We start from the raw sequence: 25,350 nt of genomic DNA, 5'->3' as shown, positions 1-25,350 counted from the left end.
TTTACTTCTTCATTGCTTACTTATAGGAGTCCTTAGGCAGAAGGATTTAATTCATGATCCAAAATATTCTGTTCGGGCAGTTTTTTTTTTTCTCTTGGAAATAATAGGACCCCAGATACAGGATCTATAAAGAAAATAAGTCTGATTTATTCAAAGATTTGAAAGCAGAAGTTTTGCAGAAGTATCTTAAGGATAAAGCAAGAAAACAGACAAGGTTTTTCTTGTAAAAAACAGGTAGACTGAGCATCTGATTTTATAGGAAAGGAGAGCTTTAGCTTGAGCACAGGTTTCTACCGTGATCAGAAACTTGGTTTATAATAAATAGTTCATTCCCAAGGGTTTATAATAAATAGTTCATTTCACAAGGGTTTCCTGTATCCTTTTATAAAGCTCAGAGAAAAGATTCTTAATCTTTTTTTCTACATGCAAAAAATACACTGGCAGTATGTAGCATACATAGACAGTATTGTATACATGTCATTGTTGTATCTATATAGTAGTTTAGAATATGGAAACTCAGTGACTAATACAGGCATTATAGTAACAGATTTTCATTTGCATAAACCTTTATCAAGGGGTCTGTTGATTCTGGAAAGTGTGTTTATGTTTAAAATATTGAACTTTTTTTTTTTGTGCAAGGCAATGGGGTTAATTGACTTGCCCAAGGCCACACAGCTAGGTAATTATTAAGTGTCTGAGGCCAGATTTGAACTCAGGTACTCCTGACTCCAGGCCAGTGATCTATCCATTTCACCACCTGTTTAAAGTATTGAAAAGGTCTCTAAGAAACAAATAGAATGTTTTAGGTTACTGAAGAATAACATCTCTGGAAGCCTCTGAAAATGTGATAGTATTACTTAGTTTGGGGGTTGGGTTTTTTTGGTTCAAATATAGCTCCTTGAAGTAGTTTGTAAAATCTTCATCTTTCAAAGTCTCTAATATCCCTAGGATTTATAAAATATACACAGGTCTATATCATTAAAGAGAAACCATCTCAAGTATAGGCTGTCTACATCCCACAGAAACCAGAAAGGGACAGTGTAAAATGTATTATAGAATTCAACCTCATTTCAGACATTTTTATGTTTATATTTATATTTACCATGTACCCATGAGGGTAACAAATGGTATTATCAAGTGTTGCAAAATTGCTCTTAGGCACAGTTCAGATAAAAGCTTGACTTCCAAGTTCTCTTTATGAGAGAATTGACTATGTTTTTTACTGGCTGTGAGTTCCTCTAGGTTTGTTGGGATGGGGGGAATGGGGATCCACATTATATTATTCTTCCTTATGGATTTAGCTTTTTGCCGAAGGACTCCTATAAGTAGGCAATGAAGGTGTAAATAGCACTCTCCTCGACATTCTGCATCCTGCATCCAGAATATTTTATCCCTTTACTTTCTGACTGATTGTCATCTATTAACCAGAAGTCCTAGAGGATTAGCTGTTGTATATCAACAGCCAACCCCAGTTAGTCCTTTTATAAACAACCCTCCAGCTGCTTGAGAACCAGTAAAAGACCTAGGATCCTCTTTTTTTTTTTTTTTTTGAGCAATTTGCAGAGAAGGGTAGTTTTATTTCTGAAATTTTACTTTGATCTATGCTTGGTCCAGAAAATTGTTTTTAAGTTCCTTACTGACAGTAAAAATGAATTTCATGTAAATGAAATTTCATAAAAATGGATTTCATACCATAGGACTATAGTTTTGTTGTGTCAGAAGTGTCAGAAGTGTCAGAAGCAAGAGCTGTATTTCACAATCAAAGCAACTTCAAGAATGTCATGTTGCTAGTAGGTAAACTCTTTCTGAAGAAAACAAATTTTAAAAACAATTTTAAAAGTTTAGTACAATGTCTAGAAGTGAGTCTCTGCCCATTCTTGGTGTAGAATGTCTCTGAACTGGTTGGTATAAAAAGGCCTAACAACGTGTGGGTAATATGTGAAAAAAGGAAACATTCCTGGATAGTTTAAGAAATTTCTCCCAGTAGGAAGAAACTTGGGTCAACAACAAGGAGGAAAAATTTGAGATGACTGTATTCACAATGAAGTTTTGGTATTCTTTGTCTTCACCCCCCACCACCCTCTGCTTCAGCTGAATCTGACTCTTTTATGGGTATGATTAAGTGAATTAAGTCTTTACCCATCTTCTGTGTAGAATTAATTCTGACCAAGCCAGTGAAATAAGATTCTTTTGATTTGAAATGGTCTCTTAATTCCAGAGCAACCACTTTTCACATTACTTCCCTACTGTAGTGTTCTCCCCTTGGTATTTTCCAAAGTGACATTTTGAAGTTCTTCTGAATTCTGGGTAGTTCTGTGGAAAAGAAATCAAGAATATACTGTTGTTTGAGGCTTTTGAATTGAAGGAGAATTCAGAGAAGAGGGCATTTTGAAGATTTAGGTATGAGGACTTTTGGATACTACTACTTTCCAGAGATGAAGTTAGGAAATGCCACCCCTTCAATACCCAGAAAGAAGAGAATTTTCTACAGTGCTGAAGCAGTCAGAAACCTTGGGATTTTTAGCAGTTTAGGAAACCAAGACATTAGGGGATTGGTGGTATACTTAAAAGAAATCTGCTCTACCCTACTGCTACCATTGTTTCTCTAAAGCACCATCAGAGGAAGGATAGCCATGACTGCTTGAGGCAGTAGGCTTCTTTAATGGGTTTATGGACTGATCCAGCCTAAATAGCTTGGTTGGTGATCATGTCTATGAAACAGTTCTTGTCATAGCTACATAATCTCTCATTAATGAACAGCAGGTATTTTCCCCCATTTTCCTTATAAGAGGTACTTTAAAGAGAGTTGGGCTAGAGTTAGAAGTATCCTCTAAATATGAAGATACATTATGAGTAAAAATGGGTAGTATATTTGTTGGTGCCTCCAGAACTACCTAAAAATTTGAATGGAGAGGGTGTATCACACCTGACTATTTTTTTTAGGTTTTTTTTTTTTTGCAAGGCAAATGGGGTTAAGTGGCCTGCCCAAGGCCACACAGCTAGGTAATTATTAAGTGTCTGAGATCAGATTTGAACTCAGGTCCTCCTGAACTCAGGTCCTCCTGACTCCAGGGCCGGTGCTTTATCCACTACACCACCTAGCTGCCCCTACACCTGACTTTTGATTTCATTATATATATATATAGTTCTAGATTAGAACACCACAGCATTTTAATTTTGTTATTTTGTAGTGTATGTTTAAAAGAAATACAATGTAAAAAAATTATGTACACTCCACATTTTATATAGAAAAGACATGGAATTAATGTTTCTTCTCCCTATAAATCTCCCAAAATAGCATTTCTCTAGGTCTTGCTAGCTCAGTAGAAAAAAAACTGTTAGTCTCCACTGAATCTGGGACCACAACTAGCATTATGCCAGGACTCTTGGATAGCTGGGTTTGGTTTATGAGAGACTATACGTAGAGTGCTTTGAAAATCTTATAAATGGTCTCTATGTGTGTGTGTGTGTGTCTATGATCATCATAATAGGACTATATAATATAAACATTCAAAAGAAGACGTTTTGTGTTTTAATACTTCTATTGACAGAGCTTATTTCTTCAAAAGATAGCCCTTCTTATTATTGGATTGTTCAAATTTCTATCCATTTTTCCTTCTTCCCTCTGGAGCAACATGATATCTAGTCTTCTTCTAAAATCAGCTGATGTGTCCCCTCCCTCTTCTGCCCTTGATTTCCCTCCCCCAATAAGTCTTTTCTTGTCTTTAGGCTAAATTTCCCTAATTCTTTTGACCATGATTGCCAGACTCCTCACCATCCTGGTTACTTTACTTTTGATGCTCCCTGATTTGTCAGTGTATCTGTTAAGATACTTACTTAGATGATACCAGAACTGAATCAGAACTTCAGGTGTGATCAAATCGTCCAAGATTATTGAATGGCTATTAGCTTCCTTAATTCTACAAGTAGATGCTGAGATGGAATGAACATTTTAATAGCATTTTCATAGAATAAATTGTTCTTGTGGTTAGCTAAGATTCTCAAGCTGCTTTTTTTCTTTTTTAAATGTTAACTGCTATCTAGTCAAGTTTCTAATATGATATAGTTGACTTTTAAAAAATCTAAATGCAGAACTTTGCATTTATTTAAATATTTTATTAAATTTTATTGGTTTCAGCCTATAGCCTCCCCCAGTAGTAGGGATTTTAGAAGTGAACCACCAAGCCTAGCCCATTTTCAAATTTTCAGGATATTTACTTATTTCTAGTCATCTGGCTTTTCTTATTTTTTTTTGAGTTCCCAAAGGAAAAAAATTATTTTAATACCCTGGAATGTCATGTAATTTGATTAAGCAGGAAGGCTGCCTTAAAGGGTACTTTTTCCAAAAATTATTGATATATATTCTAATTTTATATAACCTTAATTTTCTAATATATTCCTCACCTAGAGAGCTGTCCTTTATTACAAAGAATAAGAAAGGGGGAGGGGAGCAATTCAACAAAACTACAGCACTTCATCCAAGTCCAACAATACATGATTTTTTCCACCCTCATTGCCCCTCAAAGGAGGAAGCATATTCTCTTATTTCTGGTCAGACTTGGTAGCTATTATACAGTGTTCAGTTTTGATTTTTATAACTTTTCATCTACATTATTGCATACATTTTTTCCTGGTTCTGATTACTTTATTTTCTGTGTTTATATATCTTCTCTTGCTTCTCTGTATTCTTCACATTCAGAGTATCTTATGGCACAGTAATGTTCTGTTATGTTTATATACCACAATTTGTCAGTCTCTATGGACATTTCCTTTGATTTCAGTTCTTTGCTGCTACAAAAAAACTGCTATAAATAATTCGGTGTATGCAGGACCTTAAATTTCTGCTTTCATTTCCTTCAAGTATATGTCTAGCAATGTGATTTGGGTTAAAGATCTGGACATTTTAGTAATTTTATTATCATAATTGCAAATTGCTTTACAGAATAGTTAAAACAAATTCACAGTTCTATATTTTACTGTACCTTTAACTCCTCCAATTTTTTCCATTTTTTTCTCCTCTTCATCAGTTTCCTGAGTGTGAGGTAAAAAAGCTCAGTTCTTTTGTATTTCTTCTATTAGTCATTCAGAGCAGTCTTTCATATCTTTGTTAAGTTTGCAATACTTCTTTTAAGAACTATTTGTTCATCTTTTTTCCCATTTAAAAATTATAAACTTAACAAATCTCAGCTAAAGTTCCAGAGAAGGTGTATACAGATCTATGATTCTGTTATGGTAAAACTTGCTTTTCTTTGTAGCTATATGATAAGTTCAACATGAAATGGCTCTTGATTATATATATTTTGCAGGTTAATTTCTACCTTAGAGTTGTTAATGTCTTGTTCTACTTAAATATATAAATGTGAGTTATTTAAAATTACATACTTCCTCTCTTTATATAACTCCTTTTTTTTGCCATTTGCATTTTCCTTTCTGGTATTCTTCCTGGAACTGATGTAAACAAAAATAATTGTAGAATAATTAATCCTTTTGTTACTCTGGTCTCATCTATCACACATACAGAACTGCGAAGCTGTTGAGAATATTTGTCAGGGGAAAATGAGACCTTGGCTCAGCTGTTTGGGGACAGTCATTCCTTTAATGAAAAAATGCACAATAGGACCCACTGTCAAAACAAGATCATATGATTTTGGTAAGAGCTGTGCCTCTGAAGCAAGATGTTAGCTCCCAAACAAACACTGAGAAAAGAAAAGAGAACTAGGGAGCAGATATTTCAGGAAGGAGGAACAACAAAGAGTCATCAGGTGTAAGGGTGATTCCATTCTCTGTCTTGAGTCAGAAGTATAAACACTTAAGACTTGAAATTGGTGTTGTGATTCAAGTATTTTTGACTGAGTCACAAAGCAAGTGCTTATGGAGATATGGTGGACTTTTTAAGAGCAACACCTTCAGGATTGTGCAAAGCAGAGGTCTCTATCTATATCTACTCTTGTTTTAAGTAGGATCTTATTTCTCCTCATGGGTGGTTGGAAGAAACAGGTAAATGGGTTTTAGTGTTTGTTTGTTTTTTTGCAAGGCAGTGGGGTTAAGTGACTTGCCCAAAGCCACACAGCTAGGTAATTATTAAGTGTCTGAGGATGGTTTTGAACTCAGATCCTATCCATTGTGCCACCTAGCCACCCCACAATTGGATTTTATTTGACCATTATCATTTGATCATTAGAAAGGAAAGTTGATGCAGATGAGAACTCCAAACTAGGCTTGGTTATTTATCTTGGTTGACAACCCCAACACTGCCTTAATCTCCACAGCACCTTTTGGGGGTTTTGATTCTAAAAGAAACTTTCTGTGAAAACTTATGTCTTTTTTTTTTTAGGTTTTTTGCAAGGCAAATGGGGTTAAGTGGCTTGCCCAATGCCACACAGCTAGGTAATTATTAAGTGTCTGAGATCGGATTTGAACCCAGGTACTCCTGACTCCAGGGCCAGTGCTTTATCTACTGCACCACCTAGCTGCCCCAAAACTTTTCTTTGTCTTAAAGAAAATTAGTTATTTCTTGTACCTCTTCCCTTCCCTCAAAAAAGCACCACAATGTAAATCATATAATCAACCCTTAAGTGTGTAAGTGATGTGGAATAGTTGATACTTTAAAAAAAAATTTAACTGTGAATCATGTAAATATAAATTGAAATTATTAACCTTTTCCCTCTTCCTTGTCTTGCTGTAGTTTGTAATCCTTACCACTAGGTGGTAGCAATAGAAGAAAAAATAAAAGTCAGAAAAATGTGTAAGGGTTGCTATATTAATTGAGATGTGACACCAAGCAGGGAGGATATCTCTCATCTTGGGACTCCTTCCACAAATGAAAATTACAGCCTTTCTTTGATTTAGTAGATTAGTCCTAGACTTTTAAATGAGATATATAAAAGTTTAAGTGATTTATCTAGGATCACCCAGCTATTAAGTATAGGAAGTAGGATTGGCCTCATATCTTTCTGACTCAAAGCACTTGCTGTTTCACATTATCTCTTTAGTTTCCCCAAAGGGGGGAAGGGAGAAGGAATTTAGAACCAGCTAGAATGAAAAACAAAGGTAGAAGAGAGTTAAATCAGTCATACAAGTATTTCTTAAGAGCATCTACTATATGTCAGGAGCTATTAGAGTTGAGATATATATATATATGAAATAATGCCTTTCCTAAAAGAATTCAATTTTTATTAGTGGTGACATGCACATAATAATAGTTTCATAGTACTTTAAAGTCTGCAGATCACTATACATATACATATATATACATATATATATTCATTTGATCCTCATTATCTTAATAAGGTAGATACTATTCCCACTTTGTAATTGAGGAAACTGAGCCTCAGAGAGAATAAGTGACTTTTCCAGGGTCACATAGCTTAATAAGTGTGTGAGGCAGGATTTGAACTGAAATTTTTCTGACTCCATATCCAGTATTTTTTATATATAAATAAATGCAGAATGTAATCAAAATAAATATGGGGCAACTAGGGGGCATAATGGGTAGAGCACCAGCCCTGGAGTCAGGAGGACCTGAGTTCAAATTTGACCTCAGAAACGTAATAAATACCTGTGTTACTTTGGGCAAGTCACTTAACCCCACTGCCTTGCAAAAAAAATTAAAAATAAATAAATACAAGGCAACTTTGAGAGGAAAGGTGCTAGGAATTTGGAAATCAGAGATTTGGAGAAGAAGGAGTGCATTCTGGGCATGAATTACCAGGCTTACAGAGAAAAGTGAGAAACAGTCCACTAGTTTAACTGAATTGTAGAATGAGAAAGGGGAATAATGTCTAAGTCTGGAAAGAAAGATGGGTTGGGGGTTAGGTTGTGAAGGGTTTTAAATACTAAAGTAGATTTTTACCAGGTCCTATAGGAGCTACTGGATTTTATTGGGTAGGAAGGTGACATGATCAGACCTATGCTTTAAGAAAATCATGTTAGCAGCTGTATGGAAAATGAATTGGAGAGGGAGAGTGTTGAGGCGGAGAGACCCATTACAAGTCGTTTGAGTTATTAGATTGGTGAGGACATGAACTAACAATTTGGCATAGCCAAGTGAGATGAGAAAAGCAGGTAAGTAGTAGGGAAAGAAGGAAAGAAAAAAAATGAGGCAAGGGAGGTAAGAAAAGATTATTGGAAAGAACTGGAGTTAGAAAGAGAAAGATGGAAAAGGAGAAAAGAGAAATGGAGGAAGATTAAATTGAGTGAAGAGAATTATCAGGAAAAATGTTTTCATTATCTCTATCTCTGAAATGCCTTGTACTTTATGTGAGGAATAAATCTACTAAAAGAGTATAATTAGACAAGAGGGGGGACTGAGATTGCAGCATTTGAATGACATCTGTCCCTTATAGTATAGTGTAACTATATCATTCAAGAAAAAACTTCTGATCAAGAAGGAAAAGAAATTATTTTCATGGTAGGGTTTGGTCTTCGGTTGTTTTTGTTTACCATAGTAACAAAAGATAACCAAATCTTATGATTGCCTCAGAAACATATCTTCCAAAGATAATAATATACATTTGCATGAAAATCAAGTAATTAGTTCTTATAGGTTCACATATATATATATTATATATATAATATAAGTGTATATATAATATATATAAAATATATAAACCTGTTTCACATTAAATGCAGGAAGGAAACCATCAGCCAGTATGTGGCATCAGCAATATTCCTTTTTTTTGGAATCTTCCCAGATGTACTTTATTATGAGTCTTTGGTACTATGTTTTTTTATTTTGACAAGAATTCAGTGAAATAGATATAGCAGCATATGGAAATATTCAGAGAAAAGAAATACACTTTCATCTTTAACCTGGCATAGAGTTCAGAACATCATCTGGAATTCAAGTCCACACTCATTAAGTGCCTGCATACTGTGTGCCAAGCACTGACACAATAAGGAGAGCAACTTGATCTGTCATTTAATTGATACTTTATGGCAAAGGAACACTCTCTTCCAATGCAAGTCAACCGACTCTCTAAAACAAATTAGAGAATTGCCTTTGGCCCTGAGAGGTTAAGTGGTTTGTTCAGGTTGATATAGCCAGTATAGTAGCTGATTGTGCAGTGAGTAGAACACTAGGCCTGGAGTTAGGAAGATCTGAGATTAGATTCCATCTCAGATACTTACTAGCTTGTAGCCCCCAACCTCACTTTCCATTAGTTTCCTCATCTGTAAAAGGGGATAATGATAGCCCCTATCTCCCAAGATTGTTGTTAGAATAAAATGAGATAAAATTGACAAAGTGCTTATTAGTATAGTGCCTGGCACGTAGTTGCTTGTTTTTTAGTCATGTCCAACTCTCTGGGATTTTCTTGGCAAAGAATTTGGAGTAGTTTGCCATTTCATCATTTTTTATAGATGAGGAAACTTAGGCAAATGGGGATGTGACTTGCCCAGGGTCAGTAGCTAGTAAGTGTCAGGATTTGAACTCATGGAAGATGAATCCACTTGACTTCAGGCCCAGCACTCTAATCTCTGTGCCACCTAGCTGCCCACAGTAGCTGACACACAGTAGGTACCATATAATTGCTAGTATCATTATTATTTTTGTTATTAGAGGGGTGACTTGATAGCTATCTAGGCTAGTTCTCTAATGCACCCAGCAACTTCAACTGAGGGAATACAAAGAGAAGTAAGTCATGGTTCCTGCCCTTATTCAGTTTACCTTCTAATGGAAAAGATAAGATAGCACATAAATAAGTTAATACAAATAAAAGAGTTGAGTGTAAAACAAGTCTTAAGTTATATGAGACTGGAAGTAAAGGTAATGTCTAGCTGTATCAGGTGCTGTTAAATTTCCTTGAGTAAATGGTACTTCAGCTGGCCCTAATGGAAAGGAAACATTTCATCAGGCAGCAATATGATAGGACACAGTCATCCTATTCCAGGCATAGGGTACAATATGCACAAAGACATGGTGATGAGAGAAACCAAGGAAGATAACAGATACTGGCCTATCCTTCTAGGCATTTATTTGATGTATCTGCTTTGACTGGACAGCAGCCATCTCCCTCAAGTTTCTGAAAGCAAGGAGTTAGATATTACTGGTATTGCAGAAAGGAGGGCAGATTGATTAGAAAAGATAATGACATTGTGAAATTTGGGAGCTTAAGATTTCTGCCTGCAGGTAAGGACATGCTGGAAAGACAGGAGAATAGGGATATTATCCCCAGGAGGTCTAGGAAGTTATAGGAGAGCAGTTTAAACATTATTCAAATTGTGACAGTTAACAGATATTTGTTGAACACTAAATTGTAAAGGAAGCAAAAAGAATAAAAGATTTGCTACCTTTATAATTTTTAGTCTCCAGAAAATGTTTTGGAGGTGAGAAAGGCTAAAAGGATGGTAATTAAGAATAGAATTAAGACCAGTTTTGATTAATCTGTTATCTTTTGTTCTTAATAGTCCCTTCTGTTTCGTTGAGACCATCTTTTGAATAGTTTTGGACCTGAATTACTTTTAAGACAAAAATCATTCTACAGAGAAAACTATGAAACTCCAGAACAGAATAAAAATTGGCAAAAATAATAGAATATGATAAACAAAGCTGTCTTACAATAGGAGCAAAAATACTGTAAAACCTTTGCAAGGTCATTTGAATTCTTAGAAAGGTATATACAGCCTCAAAGCAAAGGACATCCATGATTACTTGTCATAGAAGTAGTGTTATACAAGTGACTACTTAAATCAAGATTTGAGTGTTTTCTTATCATTTCTGACCTAGTCTTGGTTGATGGGCTGGAGAAAAGGTGGGGTTTTGGTCTGCATTGAAAGGCAGTAGTTCTTTAAGTATGGTCTGCTAGTTGTCAGTGAGCTGACTTCTTGTCTAAGTGTACAGTACCTCTAGAAAAGTTTTTAGTAAATCCAATCCTTTATCTCCACCTTCTGTTCTTTCATGCTTTCTCCTCTCAACCTATTCTTCCTTCCTATGCATCTCCACATGAAGACCCTTTCACTTTCCCACTTTGTTATGTGAGAAATTTGTAGGCTTAACACATAATGAAAAAAGGATGGAAAGCACTACCATGCTCCAGTGTCACCTGCTTCTGACAGCAGGAGCTGTCATTCCCAATTAGATGTAGATATAGTTTTTGTCATTTTTTAAATTTTCTTTATCCCTTCCTTCCCTCTCCCTTCCCCAAAACAGCAAGTGATCTGATATGTTATACATGTACAATGTTAAATATATTTCCATATTTGTAATTCTGTGAAAGAAGAATCAGAAAAAAGGGAGGGGGAACACAAGAAAAAAGAAAAGACAATTTTAAAAAATCAAAATAATATGTTTCAATTTGCATTTTTTCCATAATTCTTTCTCTGGATGTGGATGGCATTTTCTATCACAAGTCTTTTAAAATCGTCTGTGATCACTATTGCTAAGAAGAATTTAGTATGTCAGAGTTGAACATCACACAATGTTGCTCCTACTGTGTACAATTTTCTCCTATTTTTTCATGAGGTCATGTAAGTCCAGGTTTTTCTGAAATCTGTCTGCTCATCATTTCTAATTAAACAATGGTGCTTCATTACATTCATATATCACAGTGGCTTGTTCAGTCATTCCTCAGTTGATGAACATCTCCTCAGTCTCTAATTCTTTGCCACCACAGAGAGCTGCTATAGATATATTTGTACATAGAGATCCTTTTCCCTTTCTTATGCTGTCTTTGGGGTACAGCCCTAGTAGTAGTAGTAGTAGTAGTAGTAGTAGTAGTAGTAGTAGTAGTAGTAGTAGTAGTAGTAATATTGCTGGATCAAAAGGGATGTACAGTTTTATTGCACTTTGGATATAGTTCAAAATTGTTCTTCACAATGGTTGGATCAGTTCACAACTCCACCATCAGTGCATTACTCTCACAGTTTTCCCACATCCCCTCCAATACTTATCATATTTCCCTTTTCTCTCATATTAGATAATCTGATTGGTATGAGTCAGTACCACAGAATTTTGCATTTTACTAATCAAGTGATTTAAAGCATTTTTTCTTATGACTATAGATAGCTTTAGTTTCTTTTCATACCCTATGACCATTTATCAATTTATCAATTCTTATAAATTTGATTCAGTTCTCTAAATATTGAGACTTTTATCAGAAGCATTAATTGTAAAAATTATTTCCCAGCTTTCTGCTTTCCTATGTCATTGACTTTTAACAAATATTCACATTTGTACATTTGGCTTTCACTTGTGAAACTTTTAGCTTTACAAGTGTTGATCTTGCTGTACCTTTTTCTTCCTTCTCCCTTCCCTAACCCAGAATGTGATGACTGGTGGAAAACAGACTGCAACCCAAACAATACCACTATCCCTCCTAACTGCACCGGCTGTGCATTGCCAACAGGCCTCCAAGTGGTGCCACTCTTGTCAGAATTACCCCCCCAATTTGAGAAACTCCAGCCACTGCTGATCAAGGTAAAAAGAAGCCTATGTCTTTTGATGATTAATTAATCAAAACTGAGGAGATACCCAGTACTTTCCAGCAACTTGAAATAATGAATTTTGTGTTGTGTTTTGTTTTATTTTTTGCTTTGCCTAAGACTGGACTGTCTCTAACATCCAAGGAGCTTCATCTTTTTCAATGCCAGTACCCAGAGTTGACAGAAGGGATCACAGAAGGAATATTAACCCGGTGGTGGAATTGTTTTCCTCATCAGCATTTCCCTTTTAGTTTCCCATGGTGAGTCTCAAGAATGAGTGAAGTCGAGCTCAATTTATCCTGAATGCTGGGAAAGAACACATTTGAGCTAATGATATTCCAAAACAGTTTAAAAAATAATGATGAATAATAGAGTTGAAGAACAGAAAGGAGTATGATATGAAGGGCCAGGAAAGAGTACAACCTAGGAATACTTAACAAAACCAATTTCTTTTTTCACCTTGTGTGGAGCTCAGATTAAGTGCTAGAAAATGCTTAACGAAGACAAATAGAAATAATGGTTCTTGCCCTTGGTATTTTGTTTCTTTCTGAAGGGAGAAAGTCAGTGTTCCGCTAGAATGAAAATATCCTCAGAAGAAAAATGACTTTTTTTCCCCCATTTGTTTTTTGTGAAATTTACTGATAATTTACTCTTCTTCCTGTCTCATAAATGTTTCCAAAACAAGAATTAAGGTTTTCATTCTCAATTGTGCAAGTTGACTTCATTTATCAAGCTGATTTAATTCCTGTTTCCCATTCTCTAAACCACACCCAAAGAAGAGGGGTAGAAAAAGGGAACAATCTTGTATTATCTGAAAAGTGGAGTGCTCCTTTCCTCTTCCCTTATTTCTTCTTTTCCTCCTCCCCCCATCTTTCCTTTCTCTCCCTCTGGACCACTCCTGTCTGTTTTCCAAGATGAGATGAATAAATTGTTTTTTAGTACCTTCTTCATGTTATTTTAGCTGGGTTTAGTCAACATTCCACCCACTTGTACAAATTGTGGTTGTGGAGTATCTGTGTTAGATTTGTTAACTGATTTATAAATTATTTTTAATGGAATGTATGTTAAAGATAAGCCTTGTTAATTTTCCAGCCACCCCACCCTATATTATTTCATCCTTATTTTGCTCTCTAAAGCATGGTAATAGCTCCACTTCCCCAGTGTGACCATTTTTTCTGTCTGCTGTTTCACAGGAGCAAACCTCTGAATAGAACAAACATTCTACATCAACTTTTCCCTGTGTTCAACTCTTTGCCATTTCCCAAAGATGCCTCCTTGAAAACCTGCTTTGTTGCCCACCAACCACCTGTACTAGGGAGTAAGGTAAGGAGTCGATTAAACAAGTATTTATTGTCTACTCTGTCAGAGAATACAAAGGGAAAAAATCCTTCCCCCTAAGGAGTTTACCTTCTAACAAAGAAAAATAGAGTCATTTTTAGAGAGAAGAAATCCTGTCAGCTGAGAGCTAAAGAGAAGCCTCATGTAGAAGAGCTGGAAAAAGCTAAGGATTTTAAGAACCTCTCTCTGAGAGATATGAAAGTCTCTTTTATATTTTGAATCAGTGAAGATAGTTCTTTGCCAATAATTGGATTTCACTTATGCAGATTTTAATAACATCTTTTCTGAGGATTACATTCTGACATTTTCTGTGTGGTCATTATCTACTCATTTGGATTCGTTAATGTGGAAGAGCTATTTTATGTGAATAAAGAAGGAATCTTTTCTTCTACTCACTTCAAAACTAGCAGTACTAAAGTGTGAACTCTTGGGGGATTCTTAGAGCCCTGGGCCTGTTCCATCATTAGGGTTAATGATTCATATAGATGTAGATATACTTGTTAAGTGTGGTTTAAGTTTGGTCTGCCTAAGAATATCTCCCATTGCTTTCTAATGTACCTGATATTCCCCAATCCATGTTAATTCTTACAAAAGGTGAGAGTCATCAACTGCTAACCATAAGCAGGAGAGATATGCTGAGGGAGAGATAAGACCCAGCATGTCCCAGACAAATCAAACCACCACTTTAAATTCTTCCCTCTCCCCCCCAAAGGAGGTTTCCTAGCTCCCTGAGCCTTAGGAGTAATAGTACTCCCAAGCCACCAAGCCCATCCCCTGTAACCATTATTAAAGGGAAAAACTATTGTGGACAAGATGCTCACCTTTCTCATCATGAGTAAGCTCATTAAAATATGTTGCCTGGGAGTAGGTTCCTTTATTTGTCCAGTCAAGATTAGAAGGTGATAGCAAGCTCTTGCCAGGGCTAGAACTTAAGAGCCCTGGGCATGATAAATTTATCTCCATGATTACTATGTATTTCTGGACAAGTGACTGTTCTTTTTACTCCCTTTTTTCTTACTTAAAAATTAAAGGTAATCACACCAAGTGTGTTGTGAGGATGCTGGGAAATCTGGTTGCAGGAATTCCTGTAAATAAGAGAGAGGGCCTTCATGACATTCTACTGAGTTATAGAATCTTATTTGTTAAATTATTAAGCAAAGTAATTTAAGAGAAGTGACCCAAAAGGCAAAAATTCTAAATATAGTTTGTCTCTCTATATAGTAGATTATTCTTCTATTCCTCACCCTGGCTCTTTTTCCAGCTCTACCCAGCTCTTTTTCCCAGTGCACTTCTCCTTATCTTCTTGTTCCCTACTACCCTGGGCTCTGGTGCCAGCCCTTCTCCTAGGCTACTTCCTGTCCCTGATAATTGCTAGCTTCAGTCCTGCTGCTATAATTGTGCCCATTGTCCTAATGTTGCCTGGCAACAGCAGTAGGAATGGGATTTTCTGGCCTGCTTAGTAGCAGTAGGTTTTAGTATTGGTGATGGTGTTGGTGGTGTTGGTGGTCCTAAACAGGGCAGGAGTCAGAGCCTATGGCTGTGGGAAGGTGGTGATGAGTATGAACCACAAGTCAAGGCTCCTGCCCTGTTGTTGCAGATATCCAAAGAGTAGGATCTGAGTAGGTGAGATCATATTGTATTTGTTCAGTTTCATACCAAAATTGTTCATATTTCTGTAGCAGTATAATATATATATTAATGGCTTTTAGATCCAGAGTTGTGTGTGTGTGTGTGTGTGTGTGTGTGTATAAAATGTCTTTTAGATCCAGAGTTGTATGGGACCTCAGCTCAACTAATCCAACCACCCAGACCTCTACTATTTTATAAATAGGGAGACTGAGGTCCATGGTGGTTGAGTGACTTGCCCAAGGTCACATATATACTGAATTTCAAAAGTAGGATTTGAACCCAGATCCTGTGATGCCAGAATCAGTGCCTTTTCCACAGTAGTACCTATGAGTTAGGTATCCTATGTTTTATAGATTCTGAGTCTGAAGCTTAGGTTAGTCTTGATTATGTAACTCATATTTCTATAGTATAATCCAGAGAACAAGAATTTTTACTCTGAGTATCCATTAGGAAACCAAAGCTCAAACCATTATCTTACTATGTAATTTTGCTATCTCTTATACTTTATTTTTCTTCCTTAAGGATATGATTTCCCTCTCATCACATTCAATTTGGATCAATGTATACCATGGAAACAATGTATAGACTGGCAAATTGCCTTCTATGGGGGGTGGGGGGGAGGGAAGCAAGATTAGGGGAAAAATTGTAAAACTCAAAATAAATAAAATCTTTGGAAAAACAAAAGGAAATCAAAGCTCATAGAGATTAAGGGACTTGCCTGTGATTTCAGAAATACTGAATGTTAACTAGAATTCAAACCCAGATCTCTCACAACTCCTAAGCCTAGTATTTTTCCCACTGTACAGTACTGCCTCTGTCTCTTCAACCAGATTATAAAGTCTTCCTAGGTAGAAGTATGACATCTTTTCATTTGCAGTGCCCTGCTCTTAATCAGGTAGTAATTAATACTAGCATTGAAGAAGGCCATGAACTTGGACCCTGACCCACTGTGTCTTATGCTGTACTCTCTCCTTCTGCAGATGAGGGCAGTGCATGACCTGTTTGTCATTGGCAGTGGTGAGGGCATTATGTACCTCACTCCTCCTCTTGAGTGCAGAAGGCACTGTAATACTGTGGTGATGCAGTTGGATCCAGGGGACATTGGTATGTATGCTTTATCAGAAGATCATTGAGTCTTATTTACTTCTTCTTTTAAGCAGTTTTGCTAAAAAAATTATTTGGAGAGGGAACATAGTTTATGCTGGGAGGGTAGATGTGTGTTTGTATGTTTGGATAGGTCCATTATGTTTTCATTCCCTTAGATCAGTTTTTCCATGAGTTTTTAATCAGTTGCGGTAGAGGGACAGGGGCAAAGGGAAAGAAAAGAGATGTAACTTTTTTGTGAGGATATTCATGACAAAAATAAATGTAATCCAGATGCCTATTTGCAGAAAAAGCACCCATTGTCAGTCACACTGCTGACTGATCTTATTGTTGTTGTCTTTTTGGTTTTTTATGTTGTTGTTATCTTTTTGTTAGTGGAATTCCTCTCTTCACTTGAGGTCTTCAGGAAAAAGCTGCATGATTGCTTGTCACACACATTGTACCACTTTAGTTTTCTGAGTTCCGTTTTATTTTTTAACTCTGAGATCCTGTGATTCTGTTGGAAGGATGGGATTGAGGAGAAATTTTATCTTCACATCATATATAGGCTACAAACCAAGTCAGGGAAAATTTAAAGTACACACAATCTAATCAAATTCCAATTTTTATTTCAGATTTAAAAATTAAACCACAACAGTTTGAACATTTATTGGACTGATGTTTGCCACTGACACTGGGTCAGAAATCTGTAGTGGAAAAAAAATGGCATAGGTATGATGGAGATAACCAAGAACTACTGTAATAGAAAGGACCTAAATATAGGACATTTCAAGTTTTTAAACTCATTTTCTCTACACTAAAAATGATCTTTAGGTTATTATAACAATGGTATATTTGGATTTGGAATATTAAACTGTCGTACCTAAATTCTCTTGAATGTAATGTCTTTATGTTCTGAGAATTCATAGCACTTCAAACAAAAGATATTATTAGCACCTCATTCTCTATGAATGTTTCCCAAAGTCACAAGCAAACACAAAAGTGCCCAAAAAGAAAAAGAACAAACCCTTAATCTCTCTAGGTCTCAGTTTTCTTGCCTGTAGGATGAGGGTGTAGAAGGAGATGATCTCAGATGTTCTTCCCTTTAAAAATCCAATGATTATAAATTATAAATCTCTTCAGTTGCTGTATTTGTACTGTATATTTTACCTGGATTAATTATAATTAAGTGCTTTAGTTTAAACGGTTTCTTGTTGAACTTGAGAACATCTAATAATAATATTCTCATAGTGATTTACCATTTAGAGAATACTACATCTCTTAAGTCACTTGATTACAGTTCTGTGAGATAAGGGGGGGGCAGAGGCTTCATTGAAGCCCAGAGAAGTAAAATAACCTTGCCCAAAGTCACAAAATTTGTCATTGTCACAGATGAAGCTTGAAGCCCCAGGTCTTCTGATCCAGAATCAGAATCCCATAGAATCTCAGAGCTGCAAGGGACCCAGAGGCCATCTAGCATCATATCTGACAAAAGATTACTCAGATTTTTTTTTGAAGACCTCCTTTGAGGAAAAAAAAACCTTTACCAGCCCATTCTATTTTATAAATTTTAACAAATAGGAAATTCAGATCTCTACATGATACCACAAGCCACTATAAGAGGTAATAAGTAGGGTTAACAAATAATTTCTTCATATGCTCTGTTTATTTAATTCAAAATAGATTTGGGAACATTAAAAGCAGTATCTTATGATGTGCTGGGGCATCATTCAGATTTTTTTTCAGTTTTTGATACATTTTTGCATCAACAGTAAAAATATGATCCCCTATTGTTGTTTGCTCCCAAAGGTTATGCCAGTGTGGATTATTGGAAGATAAGTGTTGGACCAAGAGGAACAGAGCCCTTGGTTATCTGTGATGGAACCACCAACTCAGAAATGTAGAGACAGGATTCTGTCCCAGGAAAACCTGGTAGAGCTGAAGAGAAGATCAGGTTGATTGGGTGGGCGGGGCGGGAAATAAAAAAAGACCGAAACAAATTTCTTTTCAGGGGTTGGTTACTTAGTAGTTTTCCCTTTGCATGTGTGATTCTGTGATTCAGGTAATTGTTGTGCTCATTTTAGCCTTGTGTACAATGTAGTCATAGTCAATCTACAGACAGACTGTGAAGACTTCACTTCCCTATAGACTGCTTAGGCTAAAGCCTGTGTTCCTGGTGAGCTTCAAATATTGTCTGACTCCTTGGAGAATTCTCAAGAGGAGGGAATGCTCAAAAAGATGGCACCTGTCTGACCTGACATCTTGCAGCTGAGACTCACCACTGCCTTTCTTGCTAATGCTCTCTGACATAGGAACTGCAAAACTATTCTCCTGAGTGCCCAAGCATATTTTAGACTCCTCTCTCCTGACCTAAATTTTAGTTTAGGTTTCCAAATTTTGCATATCTGTAGCAGAGATTCCCTCTCAATGGTTTTGACTATAAAGTAGACCTCATTGGCAAGATAAACCCTGAACAACTATAGCACATAGCACACTTAGCAATTTTACTTCTTTGCCAGTATCTTTCCTAGTAACCTGAGGGATTTCAGACTGTCTAGAGCCTGATAATTTGATTGGCATTTCCTAGTGGTAATATTCTCCCCAATTGTTCGATTCCCCATGTCTTTTTTCCTCTTTCTCTCTCTTATATCTGGTTTGTTTTCTCAGTAACACATCTCATGATCCCACCCATATCAAGGGATTCTGTTTTGCTTTAGCAAAATGTCTTTCAGACAGGGAGTATTGCTAAAGTAGGCCAGCCTGGAAAGCAGTTTTCTCCCTGGCCTTGATCTTTAGGATTTGTGTTTCTTCTGTGAAAGATGTTTTACAGATGTGTCAAGTTGATGTCATAGTGTGGTTAGGGAAGGAACTCAGGACATGCATTGTTGGCTAATATTGATGGGGTGTGAGGCTGCTGTTTTACTGAGAAATAAGGTGGGTTGTTGCTTTTTTCAGTCTTGTAAAGTTTGTTGTGTTTTAATTGAGCATTTAGGTCTAGTAAAAATTTTTCAGAAATGCTGTCATTCAGCACCAACAATATGGTGCAAATGGTAGGGCTCGTTTCTTGTTTTGTTGCCCTTCTTGAAAATGTTAGAATACCTACTGTCCAGTGGATAGGCAAGCCATTGCTCAGAAAAAGATCAAATTTACAAGGCTAAAACCCTTCTGTGATTTTGTATTTGGAGCTGCAGAAAACCAATATCTTGAATAGATCTTTTTGCTAGAGACTAAAGTTATTGATTAGAGGCTAGTGTTGAGGATGGTTCATTCTCATTTCTACCAGGAGCTGCCTGCAGAGTTTCAAAACATCCTTAGCACCAGGAAAAACCCTTCAGAACCCTGGATTCTTCTATGTCTTATGAGTCATGTAACCCCTTCTTCTATTTAATGTGATTTCATTTATTATAACTTACATATTGATTTATAAAGGGCATGTAAAAATTTAGAGTGATAATTCCATAGCTGCTTGTGTGGGTGAGTCCTTTTTGAATCAGTCTAGATTATACTTTCTAGTCTAGTCCTAGACTAGAAAAAAATAATGGATTACATTTTATGGAGCCATTGATTAAAAGAAGCAGCCACTTTTCATATCACTTATGTGAAATATCTTGTAGAAAATAGTGCTTTTAGAATTGTGACTCAGTATTGTTTTAGAATTCAGAAAAAGACTGATGGGAACTTATGCAAACATACAGACTTCATTCACATCATATGGAGCATGAAGGGAGGAAAACATAATTTATTGATTCAGCTTTAGATGACTCTGGTACTTCTGGCCAGGTGTTTGCCCATCTTCTCCCTGTCATTGAAGGGCTGCTTCACAAGTACTGTTCTGATGACTGGAACTTTTGAATTTTTCTCTTGGAGGAGCATATAAGATCCAGCAACATCATAGATTTTTAGAGCCTATTCAGAGCTGAAAGAGATTTTAGATATCCTCTTGCCTAGCTCCTCCTTTGAGAGATAAAAAAAATGGAGGAGCTCAGAGTACAGGGTAACTTGCCCAATAGTCACCTAGTCAGGGACAGAGGTGTGAATTAAACCCAGGAGTTCTGACTTCAAATCCATGGCTTTCTTCCTCCACTTATATACTTTAACTAGAGCTCAAAGACTCTGGGGAATGCCACATTTACATGAAAATGACCTCTACAAGAAAGTAGACCTGCCAGAAAAGTAACCTATCAGTATGTTCCAGTTAACTGGGGTTTTGGTAGTTCCACAGAGTACTATTGCAACAAGTTATTAGAAATAATGGGGACCTACAAATTGTACACTGGTTTTGAAGCTTTTTGTTTGATGATCTGAAAATAGTTTAGGTTGTAGGATTGTTTTAAATTTCAGCTGTTTCATGGGTTACTGTGGCAACCAAAAGAAGTTTTGTGGCCAGCCTATAGCTGCTGCTGTGCCTTTCTATTCTTAGATTGGTCCTCAGAAAATAAGCTTTGTCTATACCAAACTTGGGGCCATCCTCAAAGCCTTACTACCCTGTGTGAATCTGCCAGAGTGTGCCCTCTGTTAGCAGTGCCTTTAAGCTCACCTGGGGACATTTGCATACCTGTTTGAAGTTCACAATTGGAATTGACCTGAGCCAGACTAAAGACCCTCTTCCAGGCTTCTGAAGACACAATTAAGTAGTAAGGTGGCTGTTGGGCAGTCTAAGCTGCACAATGAAACCTGTACATGTGGCAAGATCAGGCTTTTGTTTTCCCAGAGCAGAGAGAATTTCATCACTAGAAACAAATCTTTAACTGATTATCTTTGAAGTTTGGCTGCTTTGGAATAGAATTCATTAATTCCAGCTTTGGTCCCTTTTACTATATTAAATATGTCTATTGAGATAAAAGATGGGATTACAAGGAGAGCATTATAGATATCATAAACACTGGTCTCCAGAGCTTTCTATTTGGTTGAGTCTGATCAATGAAAAGACCTAGAGTCCATTCACTCCCCTATGTTCTGCCATTCACTCCCAACCTCCTCCTATGTCTCATGGACTGTGGAGGTGATCCTAGGTTCAGAGACTATCCCAGAAGACCACAAACTTGCAAGCTTTTTAGACCCTAGATGGAAAGGAAAGATCAGGTAGAAACTCTGAAAAGAACTCTAATTTGAGTGCCAGCCTAGAGACCTTATCAGATGATTGATCACCAGTAATTTCCCTTTTTGATCATAGCATCCCTCAAAAACTATCTCCTAAGACATGGGAGAGGGACCATGATCTGCTTTGGTGCAGAAAAGATCCATGGGGGCAGTGTGCAGTGGATAGAGCATTGGCCCTGGAGTCAGGAGGACCTGAGTTCAAATAATGGTTTCAGACGCTTATTACCTAACTGTGTGTCCTTGGCTAGTCACTTAACTCCATTGCCTTGCAAAAGAAAAAGAAAAAAGATCTGTGGTAGTAAAAAAATACTGATTATTAAAGCCAAAGTTTTAGTATAGAGGTCATCTACAAATAGAACAAAACTTTCTGCAGCTCTCAAATAGCCACTTAGTCTAGTGGAGGACTAGGAGAAGCAAATAATCAAGTGAACGTTGGAGGTGAACTTAATATATTTAACTTTTTTGGTAGACCTCCCTTGAAATTAGGCCATCTTGGAGAAAGGCATGGAAACTGGTAAGACTTTAGAATATATTAGTCAGACAGTAGCTTTTATTAAGTACATGCTATATGTCACTACTGTGCTAAGCACTGGGGATACAGTACAAATAAAAACAAGTCTCTGCCCTCAAGGATCTTAAGGTCTGATGTGTGAAGACAACACATAAAAGGAAGAAGCTGAAAAGAAGGGTGGGGGGAAGGATTTAAATAAAAATTAATTTAAAATTTTATTTTTATCCAGCCTCAGACACTTAATAATTACCTAGCTGTGTGGCCTTGGGCAAGCCACTTAACCCCATTGCCTTGCAAAAACCTAAAAAAATAAAATAAAATTTTATTTGCAAGAATTTTCTAGAAAGGAATACACAGGAAAAGTTAAGATAGGTTCTACATTTTCGATGATCATAAAATTTTGGTCACAACACATAGTAGTTAGAAGATGAACTTGTCCAAGACAATTCTCCAGGCCAGGTGCTTTTAGATATATGGCCAGATACATGGCCCAGTGTAAGTTGGGGTCCCCTCAGGATTTGTTTTTCAATACTCAATTTTCTGTTCCCTTCCCCAAGGGCAGCCTCCTACGATCAGGGCCTTCTTCAGGATCCAGGGCAGGAGCAGTGATTTCAGAACCAAAAGTATTTTGCTGTTGGTAGAGCACTAGAAAGTCAACACTGGAATTCATTACTTTGGGTTTTTTTTTCTTTTTGTCTTTGTGGTGGTACTTGTTCCTTTAAGAAATGTTAAAAGGGTAGGACTTTAATGGTTTATATCCTGAACATTCAAAGTCTTAAGCTCTTTCCTTCTCTTTCTGTTTTGTTTACATACCTGGAATAGGCCAAATTGGGAAAGGAGCTGGTGTGGAAAGTGAAGTCAGATGTAGAAAGCTTTGCCTCATTGCATTTCCTTGCAGTTAGCCAATGGGGTCTGTTTCTCCTTTTGAGTGTCTGTTAGAAATAGAGATTTCCTCACTTCCCAAATTATCATCCTCTTTTCATTTCACAGTGGTGATTTTATAACTTGACAGGTTTCTACTCTTAAATTGCTTTGGAAGATTTTAAGTTAATGATTCTCATCATTTCTAATCCCTGAACAGTTTATACATGAAACACTTCAGTGTCAGGGCCTGGAGAAAAATAAAGGAGTCTGGGTATTCAGCCTTTGAGGTAGATATCAAATGGAAAGACTGTGGTGGTATAATTTGCTTTTACCCCTTGCCATTAGCATTCAGTTCTCTACCTATTCCTCCCCCCACAAACTGTTGCTCTTTCATTGGCACTGACTCCAAGAGACTGCATTTCCAGAATATTTGAGTATATAAAAAGACAAACTTGGAGAAAGAGACACCTGTAAACTATTGCACACCCTCCTTTTCCCTGACCTTATTGCACTCTCCTCAACCCAGTGTTTTCAAGGGTTGCAATGATAAAGGACTGAATAACCTCTGGCTAGATGGAGAAAATTCTAGATGGCACTCATCTATCAGGGGGTCACCCTTCGTTCTGTTAGGTTTGAGTCTTATTCTCAGCTATGCCTTGCCATACTAGTTTTTTTTTTAACAAGAACTTAATATTTTTTGTTATGGTGTCATATACTTTTCTCAGTCTGTTCCCAGAGAGCTATCCTTTATTTAATAAACAGTTTTTAAAGGGGAAAAACCTAGTTAGGGAAAACTGATCAGCACATTAAAAAAAAATGCCTAGAATCTATTTTGTTGCACTTCTGCAAGGCCACATTAATTTGTAAACTGGGATTTCCAGCCAGACGTCCCTCTGGACTCCAGCCTCAATTGCTGTCTGTCTTGGGACTAAAGTATGAGAGGTCAGGTAAGCAGTCTGTGAAAAGCCTTTTCCTTAGACTAAGAAAGAGCCTGTAACTGTAAAAAATATTCCTGAGGGAAGGGAGGGAATTTTGGAAGATTAACAGGTGTTTTCTCTTATGCACCACATCCAAGTGCACCACACCCTGTAGGCAGTGAGGGTTTAAGTGCTAGTCTGCTAGTCGTGCTCAGAAATCATCCACCCAGCTCTTCTGGACATCTGGCCTCATTGCTGCTTGACTTTCTTGGCCTGAGTAATTTTGAGAGTTCTTTTGACTTGCCATTCCTCTCTCTTGAGACCTCAAAACTTCCAAACCTTTTTGGTGAGGGTTATTAAATAATTTTGGTAAGTAGATACATGTGGTATTACGACTCTGCTTATAATAATTGCCACTTCTCCACTTCTTAGTATGTGTCAATCATCAGATACTTATCAGCTCACTGCTGCAAAGGCTCTTGAACAGAGAGAACAAACTCATGAATGGTTTTAGTGGAAAAAACATCTAGTAAGCTACCTTTACAGCCGGTGGCTTTTTTCCTATCACTGTACTTGGCTCCCTTCCAGTGAACTGGGTATTGCCAACTTACTGTTTTAATCTGTGGTATGAATGCCAGATCAATGGAAGCCACAGATAATCTCCAGTCTCATTTCACACAGATCAAAGCTTCGACCTTCTTCCCCTTCCAAAACTACCTGATCAGTTTTGAGCATGTAGCAAAAGCAGAGGAATTTTCCTATCTCCTTTTCTCTACCCTCTGAAGCTAGTGACTCTTCTCTGGCATGCAGAATGGAGAAGAATTTGAGAAGCCAGAAAACCTAGAATGAGTTATCAGCCCCTCAAAAATCAATCAGGGAAGAGGGTACCATGAAGTAAGTGTAGCTCCAGAACTGGTTTCTAAAAGGTTGGGAACACTTCCTTTGCTTTGGAGCCTAGAAGCAGCTGCAATTCATTTTCAGTACTCTGTTGTGTTTGGAGAGAATTTGGGTGTGTTGTGAAAACTGAGACTTAGTAAAGTGGTAGTAATTTGTGCTTAGTTAGTGACATAAGTGTTGGAACTTCATTTGCTATGAATATTTGTGGTTGTTAATCAGATACACAACTAACAAAATTTTATTTACAGTAACTTAATATATTGCAAACTTGTAAATACTTCCATCTTGTAAAGAATGTATATAAACCAAAATTTTATGTAAAGTTTGTGCAATTAAAAATGCATATGATGGTAAATGTTTTCAGTGGTTCACTTGACTCTTTAATTTCTGGCTTAACACATTGCCTTTGATATATAACTTAGTCTCCACATCCATTTTATCATTTTTCCTTGATTTGGGGAACTTTAGTTTCTTCCCACTTGGTTCATAAGGTGCCATGTAGCAACAGTCAGGGCTTTGTCACTATTATTTCATTGTTCTCCTCTAATACTCTGACCCATCTCTGTAGGCAGATGATCAGTCTACCCATTG

General features: G+C 36.9%; 1 protein-coding gene across 3 annotated transcripts in view; it reads left to right on the top strand.

Moving 5' to 3' along the window:
* Positions 1 to 25,118, top strand: part of C5H6orf89 (chromosome 5 C6orf89 homolog) — a 45,874-nt gene extending 20,756 nt beyond the window's left edge. For 2 of the 3 annotated variants that reach the window (XM_074236393.1, XM_074236394.1), the window contains exons 4-8: positions 12,261 to 12,415; positions 12,541 to 12,680; positions 13,614 to 13,743; positions 16,368 to 16,491; positions 18,280 to 25,118. In XM_074236393.1, the coding sequence (XP_074092494.1) occupies positions 12,261 to 12,415; positions 12,541 to 12,680; positions 13,614 to 13,743; positions 16,368 to 16,491; positions 18,280 to 18,374 (644 nt within the window). In that variant the 3' untranslated portion in view covers positions 18,375 to 25,118. Of the gene's footprint in view, positions 1 to 12,260; positions 12,416 to 12,540; positions 12,681 to 13,613; positions 13,744 to 16,367; positions 16,492 to 17,105; positions 17,203 to 18,279 lie in introns of all 3 variants that reach the window. The other variant, XR_012478454.1, reaches the window with a different exon arrangement.
* The last annotated feature ends 232 nt before the right edge of the window (positions 25,119 to 25,350 follow it).

This window comes from Macrotis lagotis, chromosome 5 (genome assembly GCF_037893015.1).
Source record: "Macrotis lagotis isolate mMagLag1 chromosome 5, bilby.v1.9.chrom.fasta, whole genome shotgun sequence".
NCBI lineage: Eukaryota > Metazoa > Chordata > Mammalia > Peramelemorphia > Peramelidae > Macrotis > Macrotis lagotis.
Note: the sequence above shows the minus strand (reverse complement) of the source record. Positions and strands in the feature narration are given on the sequence as shown.